This window comes from Drosophila simulans, chromosome X (assembly GCF_016746395.2).
Source record: "Drosophila simulans strain w501 chromosome X, Prin_Dsim_3.1, whole genome shotgun sequence".
NCBI classification, from domain to species: domain Eukaryota; kingdom Metazoa; phylum Arthropoda; class Insecta; order Diptera; family Drosophilidae; genus Drosophila; species Drosophila simulans.
In genome coordinates this window covers 10440426-10448146 of record NC_052525.2, presented here as the reverse complement: position 1 = coordinate 10448146, position 7721 = coordinate 10440426, and the positions used below count along the sequence as shown (strand labels likewise).

The window sequence follows — 7721 nt, the reverse complement described above, 5'->3', positions numbered from 1 at the left end:
TAATTGTTCGAGACGGTGGACAGGAGGAGGAGTAGGAGGAGTGGCGTCTGTTTCCCTATCTTTTCCAGGTCTCACATGTCTCCTGGTATCGGTGACAAAAAACAAACAAACAAAGCAGCTAAGAAACCAAGAAACAAACCTAGGATTTGCCATTCCGATGTGGCATGTAACTCTATTTACGACTGGCAAGAGTCGCCCTTTGTTGTAAGCCGGAAAAGTCGCTGTGTTTACCTGATGGCCATCATGATCGCTATCATGATCACGGCCTAAAATTTCCTGGTAGCTGCAAACCCAAACTCATGGCGATAGTGATTACCGAGCCAAATGACGAGTGCATCATTCCACGGACTTCCTACTTTAAATATTGAAATTAATCAAAGGCTGAGTATTGCTTTAAAAACGAAATATGCCACATAACTAAACATAATGCGAATGTAGTAGATCGGTAAATTAGAATGACCTATTTATGATCTATTGGCAAAATCCGAATAGTTGTCCTAAATACATGGCAAACGCATTTTATCATTTAAACGTACAATGTCTATCCGGATATACCGGATATATATTGGATATATATTTCATATACTGGTTATATTTTGGATGTGTAGTCAATAATCATCAGGGAGAGCTACCTTACAAAAATTAATTTTGAAAATCAATCAACAAGTCGGTTGACCTGTTCGTAGATGGCAAGGGCTAAAATCTCCAGTTGGGATGCGTCCATATCTCGGATGAGGAACAAAGCGGCCGTCAAACTGGGACTGTGCCCCTTCAAAGATGTGCAATTAGTGGAATTAGCGGCATGGAATTTTAACCCAGAGGATACATTGGGTATCAGATAGTCGGGTGGGGTCATCGCATCTTGACGTAGCGAATTGAGCATCTCGTTAAGTTTTTTTTCAATCCTAGTTGTAACCCGATCGCACTGTTCGATCATATCGCGATATGCCATGTTTTTGGGACTGCAATTGCGCGAATTCGAAACAGGATCAAGGATCGCACTCCGTACCTCCGAAAGGCAATCGTCCCGCAAAGCGGCATCCAGCTCCTTTTCGTAAACATCTACGTCGTCCAGCTTCTTCAGATTCGGCAGTATTCGTAGCACAGATGCCCGATACTTGGAGCCAACGGCATTGGAGCACGGATTGTCCAGCAGCCAGAGGGATGTTAGGGATTTGGCATTGGCCAGGTGTTTCAGCTCATCAAAGCTTGCTATCTCGTTCTCGCGTAAGTACAGCTCCTTCAGTCCAGTGAAATTCACCAGGCTTTTCAAAGTAGTGATCTTGTTCATGCTGAGCGCAAGGACCTCTATGTACGGCATCTTGAGGCAAAGAGTGATGTCGCAGCCAGAGAAATTCAACTTCAAGACCATGGCATAGTCCTTGCACCTGGACATGTTTTCCACCATGTGCTCCGTTAGTTTTTTCTCCATTTTCATCGAGCTAAGAGTATGAGTTAAAATGTTAAAATTTGTATAGAAAAATTTTCATAAAAATTTACTGTACAAAATCAGAGCGAGTTCCGATGTTCTCGTGAACCGAGTATGAAGCGTACTGACGATGTTTGTAGACCCTCGCCTTCAAATAAGGATTACACATTTGGCAAGGCATACTTTTCATAAAAAAAAACCAAATTTCTCTTCAAATCATAAGTAGGCGTAGACTTAAGATTCTCTACTTAGCCAGGAATATTTCTCATTTTCTCATTCGTTCGAAGCACTCGGTTTAGTACGGACTGATACTAATGCTCTGGCATTTTCATTTTTCGATATTTACATATCTTAAAAGAATTTGTAACATTTTCAAAAATATTTTCTCGTACAAATCGAAATCAAGCGGCGTGTACTAATATTTCCTCGTTACAAACACAAACTCGGTTCGCTGCGGGCAGAAAGTACACATCCAAAAAATTTGTATCAAATTTTCAGTAAGATCTACAAAAGATTACTCAAAACAAAAAAAAAACTAAATCATTTTATGTTTATGTAGAGATTCGTATTGAATTGTCCGAACATAAATATTCCAAACGTCGAGATGACCTCTTTGCAAAGAGCATCCGTGATATGCTCCTGCGTTATTCGCAAGTGGGTGAATGAATCTCTGAAGACGAACATCCAGCTCATCGAGGAGTTGGCATCCGGAGCCGTCTACTGTCAGTTTATCGACATGGTCTTCGAGGGAGTGATGCCACTTGAGAAGGTCGTCTTCGCGACTAACCGAATGGTCGATTTTAGGAGGAACTTTAAAATACTAAGGAAATGTCTTCATGAACTACAAATTCCGCTGCCGGTGCCCATCGAAGAACTGATTAAGTGTGACTTCGAAGTCAATCTATATTTCGCCGCATGCTTTTACAGTGCATTCAAGGATTTGATAGCCATCCGCCAGGAACGGGTGGACAACTACAACCCACTGGCCGCCCGTAAATACCAAAAGTTCTCCATGGAACCACCCACCTATGTCTCCCAAGGAACTGATGTCCAGAATCCCGATGAGCTTGATCCCCTCGTAAGGAATGTCGGGGTGCAAGTGTATATGTATAAGCAGAAGAATGTGGAAACCAAACCCCTGAAGACTGACGTCTAAATCTAGGAGAACCAATGAACTTTAATTAATTTCTGCCCCTTTCCAAATCCTTTCGGGAGCTCTTGCGTTCTTCTACACTCATTGGTGCCGGTCGATTTCGGCTAATTGCAACATAATTCATCAAATTAAAGGCGTTAACAAGCAGTAAATGGGTTCGAATTTGTTGGGTCTATTTATGCTAGGCAGCTAATATTCAAAATAACATTGAATGTCACGGTCTATCAATAAATTTCTTCAGTTGATGATACCGATAATATATCGAGCTCGATTCATTTACTGGTCACACTTTCGCGCCATTTGGTATCGGAGGTGCCAATTTAGCTATTGTGTCGCCAGATGCTATCTATAGCAGCTGTCTTGCATTGACATCAAGTGCTGATATGAGTTATATATTTGGGGTTACAAATAAGGTTTGTTTCTACTAGGAATCTATGTTCTTCAATGTCGTTAATATATATTAGCTATATACTAGAAAATAAACATTAGCTATTTCAAACATGTGACCTAGCTACATTTCAATAGCTAGACTGCACAGCACTGCCGGGCGTTTGTTGTGAAATTTACTTACCTGACTTACATTGTCGCTTGCTAGTGGCCATGGACGAATCCTCGAGACAGCACATGGAGGACTGCTTCCTACGCAGTCCCAGCGACATCCGCACCACGTGAGTACGCCGCTAGTCACCCAGGGAGGTCATCTTAACTTACTTTTCCATTCCCTGGCCAAAAGCAACGTGCCCGCGGTGCCGAAATCGCAGGCGGCTGACAACAAGTCCCGGAAAACGGAACTTCACGTCCTTCGGCTCAACGATGAGTCCCGCCAGATGACCATGGACACGCTTCGCCAAATCCACGGACCGGAATTCCAGTTGGACGACATCAGCAAGTATAAGGATCGTGGACGCGGAGGTCACGGCGTGAAGCACTCCTACTGGCAGGATCGCGGCACCCTGGTGGTGCAGAGTGTCCAGGGCGTGAGCTCAACGCGTGGCAACGACAGTGATGGTGATCGCCTGCGCCGATATGCCTTGGCCAAACTGGAGAACTACGGCTTTCAGGCTGTCCACTGCCTGGAGGCTTATGAGCACTGCTCCGGCGACACGGAAGCCGCTCTGCTGCTGCTCTACCGTCGCTATATGAGAATTCCCGATGAGGAGCAACTGACTCTCGAGCCACCTAGCGAGCAAGAAATACTGGACATGCGCGCCGACGAGAAGGAGGCCCTGGAGTCCATTTACGATAAGGCGTACGAAGAGCGCGAGGCGAATCGCGTGTGGAACCTCAAGTTTCGCATCGACCATCTGTTGGCCCACAGTCCGTCGGAGGTGCGAAAGGCCAGGGAGGCGGTCCTGGCAGCAGCTGCTGCTGCTGCCCAGGCGGCGCTCGACAAGAAGAAAAAGCCTCCGCTACGTTGTCGCAATTTCGATCGTGACGGCACCTGTAAGTACGGTCCCAAATGCCGGTTCGCTCACTTGCCGCAACAACCCACGGAATCGGACACGACCAAAAAGGGTAAGTGCTGTGGTTAGGCTTATTATTAACTTTACCTCACTGAATAGCTCATTGTATACGTATTCCTTTAGATAGCGTTGACGAGAACGATAACGAGCTGTGGTTTCACGTGGAAGTGCGCTTTCCGCCAGGCAGTCGCTATCCATATGAGGCGCCCTTCATCTACCTGAAAACCACCTGCCACGACATACCGCACGAGCTGCGCCTCCGGTATGCCCGCCATCTGTACAAGGAGGCTAGAGAGATATGCCGGGATGGCATTCCCTGTGTGTACAGCATATGCGACCTGCTGCAGTCCAATGAACAGCTGGCCGGACGACTGGACACGTCTGCTTTTCCCTCGCCGAAGCGATCACTCTTCTACGATGAGCCGGAAGGCGGTGGAGTGAATTCGGATGCCGAGCATCATCAGGCACCGAAGCCATCGCACTACGCACGTGGTCAAACGTCGCGAAATGATGGAGGCCACCAGCGAAACGTGGAAGCGCAGACGAGAGAGAACCGCCGCCTGTTGCAACAGTTTGTGGAGCGACGAAAGGAAGAACGCTACCAGAAGATCATTGATGGCCGAAAACAGCTGCCCGCCTTCGCCGAAATTGAACGTATTCTGGCGCTAATAGAAAGTTCGCCGGTGGTGGTAATATCTGGTGAAACGGGCTGCGGCAAGAGTACCCAAGTGCCGCAGTTCATTTTGGACAATTGGTTCTTCCGCGCACTTCAACTGCCAGCAAAGGATAACTTGCCCCACGTGGAAATCATCTGCACGCAACCGCGACGACTCTCAGCCATCGGAGTGGCGGAGCGAGTGGCTGCCGAGCGTCTGGATCGCATTGGTCAGCTGGTGGGCTACCAGATCCGACTGGAAAACAAGGTGTCGCAAAGCACGCGACTCAGTTTCTGCACCACGGGCATCTTGTTGCGGCGACTGGCCTCGGATCCGCTACTAGGAAGCGTTACCCACGTCATAGTGGACGAAGTACACGAGCGATCTGAGGAGTCCGATTTCCTACTGCTAATTCTCAAGAATCTGCTGCGAGAGCGCAAGGATCTGAAAGTTATTCTCATGTCTGCCACGCTCAATGCCGCCCTCTTTTCGGATTATTTTGGCGGAGCTCCCGTGCTAGATATTCCTGGTCGAACGTTTCCAGTCCAGCAGCTCTTTTTGGAGGATATCCTGGAGATGAGCGACTTCGTCATGGAATACGACACTAAGTACTGCCGCAAGCTCAAGAAGCAGGAGCAGGAAATACTGGAGCGTGAGCTGGAGTACGCTGATGTGCAGGCTTCGGGAGAAGCGCCAGGCAAAAAGGTCAAGGACGAAAAGCTAACTCTGGCCGAGACTTATCAGCGATACACGGGTAAGTGACTGCATACGACCACATGAATTCAAGTGCTTATCGTTTCTCTGTGTTTCTCCCGTTAGAATATAGCAAGCCCACGTGCAAGAGTATTTACCTGATGGAGCCCATGACTATCAATCCAGAACTGATCGAATCCGTACTGAAATACATTGTCGAAGGCTCTCACGATTGGCCGCGCGAAGGAACCATACTCATCTTCCTGCCTGGTTTCGGGGAGATTCAATCCGTGCACGATTCCTTGCTGGACAATGCACTCTTTTCCCCACGCGCCGGCAAATTCATCCTGGTGCCATTGCACTCGGCCCTTTCTGGCGAGGATCAGGCGCTAGTCTTTAAAAAGGCCCCGCCCGGTAAGCGAAAGATCGTGTTGAGCACAAACATAGCTGAGACCTCGGTGACCATCGACGACTGTGTGTTCGTGGTGGACTGCGGCCTGATGAAGGAGAAGTGTTTCGACTCAAACCGCAACATGGAGTCACTGGACCTGGTCTGGGTGTCTCGTGCCAATGCAAAGCAGCGCAAGGGTCGTGCCGGTCGTGTGATGCCGGGTGTGTGCATCCACCTGTACACCAGCTACCGCTATCAATACCACATTCTGGCCCAACCGGTGCCAGAGATCCAGCGAGTGCCACTCGAGCAAATTGTGCTGCGCATCAAGACGCTGCAAACGTTCGCCTCACGCAACACGCTCTCTGTTCTCCTGGAGACACTGGAGGCGCCAACAGAGGACAGTGTACTAGGTGCATTGACACGATTGAGGGATGTGGGCGCGCTCGATGCAGAGGATCAATTGACCCCGTTGGGTCATCATTTGGCAGCCCTACCCGTGGACGTGCGCATCGGCAAGCTGATGCTGTATGGAGCGATCTTCCAGTGTCTGGACAGCGTGCTGACCATCGCCGCCTGCCTGAGCAACAAGTCGCCCTTCGTAAGTCCGCTCAACAAACGCACGGAGGCGGACAAGTGCAAACGGATGTTCGCACTTGGCAACAGCGATCACCTGACCGTCCTGAATGCATATAGGGTAAGTTAACCTCTCACAATAATATGGGACATGCAATTATGTATACTTAACATTGAACAGAAATGGCTGGATGTTGCGCGCAGGGGAAACTATGCAGCCAGCAGAAACTACGCCAGTGAGCACTTTCTGTCGCTGAACACACTTGAGACGATAGCTGACCTCAAGTACCAATACCTGGAGCTACTCGTTTCCATTGGCTTTGTGCCCATCAATGTGCCGCGTAGGCGCAAGAATGCCTGCGACAATATACTGACACTAACTGGTATGCATGTGGTGGCAAATAAAACGAAATGGAATGGTTTAAGATCAATGCATTGGCATCCTTTGCAGGTGTGGAGCAGAACCACAATGGTGATAACAACAGGCTGCTGACCTCGCTCCTCTGCGCCGCCCTCTACCCAAACATCGTGAAGATTATGACGCCGGATCGCGTCTACATCCAAACAGCTGGCGGTGCTGTGCCGCGCGAGCCGAGCCACCACGATTTGCGTTTCAAGACGCGCGGCGATGGTTACGTGAAGATTCATCCGTCGTCGGTTAACTCGCAGGTGTCCGTCTTTCAGGCGCCGTTCCTCGTCTTCCAGGAGAAGGTGCGCACCAGCGCCATCTACATCCGCGACTGTTCGATGCTGCCGCTCATCGCCATGGTCCTGTTTGCCGGCAGCGATTTTAAGGTGGAGCTACACGATGGGGACTTTCTCTTTCTGCTGGAGAGCGGTTGGATTATATTGAAGGCCCACGATCTGGAGACTGCTGAGATGGTGCAGTGCCTGCGGGCGGAGATGATCAAGCTGCTCGAGGAGAAGATTCGCGATCCGTGCCTTAATCTGCTGCACCATAAAAACGGCTGCCGTATGATCGCCAACATCGTTCACTTGATTAGTAAAAACAGCTGAGAAGCCACTTATTTCACAAGCATCCAAATCGTTTGTAACTTTTGTGTTATAGCTGTTATAGCAAATATTTCAAAAACAAAAATCCTGTAATATATAAACGCCAAACGAGACAAATAACGAATCACCGAAACGATGGCTTTAAACATGGAGGAATGGATTTTACAATAGGTTTCCCATCTAGAAAGATATTCATTGAGTATAGATATTGTTGTTTTGTGTAGTTAGAAAACGCAAATGCTCTGCAATGCATCGAAATTACTTGTATGTATTCCCTCGCGCCTCAATAAACGATCATTATTTATAACATGTCTGCTAAAGCCTTCATATTATTTGCTCTCAATCA

At 48.2% G+C, this 7721-nt stretch overlaps 3 protein-coding genes across 4 annotated transcripts; 2 read left to right on the top strand and 1 right to left on the bottom strand.

Annotated features, from left to right (window-relative positions):
• Window positions 1-533: 533 nt before the first annotated feature.
• LOC6740069 (cilia- and flagella-associated protein 410) lies at window positions 534-1644 on the bottom strand. 2 transcript variants are annotated; one of them, XM_016181072.3, is made up of 2 exons: window positions 1506-1644; window positions 534-1442 (listed from the first exon to the last, which is right to left on the bottom strand). In XM_016181072.3, exon 2 carries the CDS (start codon window positions 1436-1438, stop codon window positions 656-658), a length of 783 nt encoding a protein of 260 aa, XP_016038850.1. In that variant the 5' UTR covers window positions 1439-1442; window positions 1506-1644; the 3' UTR covers window positions 534-655. The 2 variants fall into 2 exon arrangements, with proteins under 2 accessions (XP_016038850.1, XP_016038851.2); XM_016181073.3 differs by having other exon boundaries at window positions 1501-1633.
• A 65-nt stretch (window positions 1645-1709) lies between these two features.
• On the top strand, window positions 1710-2841 carry LOC6740070 (microtubule-associated protein RP/EB family member 1). Its single transcript, XM_016180830.2, has 2 exons — window positions 1710-1926; window positions 1989-2841. The coding sequence occupies exon 2, from the start codon at window positions 2034-2036 to the stop codon at window positions 2583-2585; it is 552 nt and encodes a 183-aa protein (XP_016038849.1). The 5' UTR covers window positions 1710-1926; window positions 1989-2033; the 3' UTR covers window positions 2586-2841.
• A 248-nt stretch (window positions 2842-3089) lies between these two features.
• Window positions 3090-7684, top strand: LOC27207989 (putative ATP-dependent RNA helicase DHX57). The gene is made up of 6 exons (XM_016183621.3): window positions 3090-3250; window positions 3316-4097; window positions 4169-5455; window positions 5521-6482; window positions 6543-6744; window positions 6813-7684. The coding sequence occupies exons 1-6, from the start codon at window positions 3183-3185 to the stop codon at window positions 7376-7378; spliced, it is 3867 nt and encodes a 1288-aa protein (XP_016038848.1). The 5' UTR covers window positions 3090-3182; the 3' UTR covers window positions 7379-7684.
• The last annotated feature ends 37 nt before the right edge of the window (window positions 7685-7721 follow it).

What these genes read in the sequence shown, in the direction of transcription:
- LOC6740069 (XM_016181073.3), bottom strand. Translation starts at nt 1,619, where the DNA reads ATGAAAAGTATGCCTTGCCAAATGTGTAATCCTTATTTGAAGGCGAGG. An exon ending in ACTCGCTCTGATTTTGTACA is followed by an intron (nt 1,443 to 1,500) that starts GTAAATTTTTAT and finishes TCATACTCTTAG; the next exon opens with CTCGATGAAAATGGAGAAAA.
- LOC6740070 (XM_016180830.2), top strand. Translation starts at nt 2,034, where the DNA reads ATGACCTCTTTGCAAAGAGCATCCGTGATATGCTCCTGCGTTATTCGC.
- LOC27207989 (XM_016183621.3), top strand. Translation starts at nt 3,183, where the DNA reads ATGGACGAATCCTCGAGACAGCACATGGAGGACTGCTTCCTACGCAGT. An exon ending in ATCGGACACGACCAAAAAGG is followed by an intron (nt 4,098 to 4,168) that starts GTAAGTGCTGTG and finishes GTATTCCTTTAG; the next exon opens with ATAGCGTTGACGAGAACGAT. An exon ending in GACTTATCAGCGATACACGG is followed by an intron (nt 5,456 to 5,520) that starts GTAAGTGACTGC and finishes TTCTCCCGTTAG; the next exon opens with AATATAGCAAGCCCACGTGC.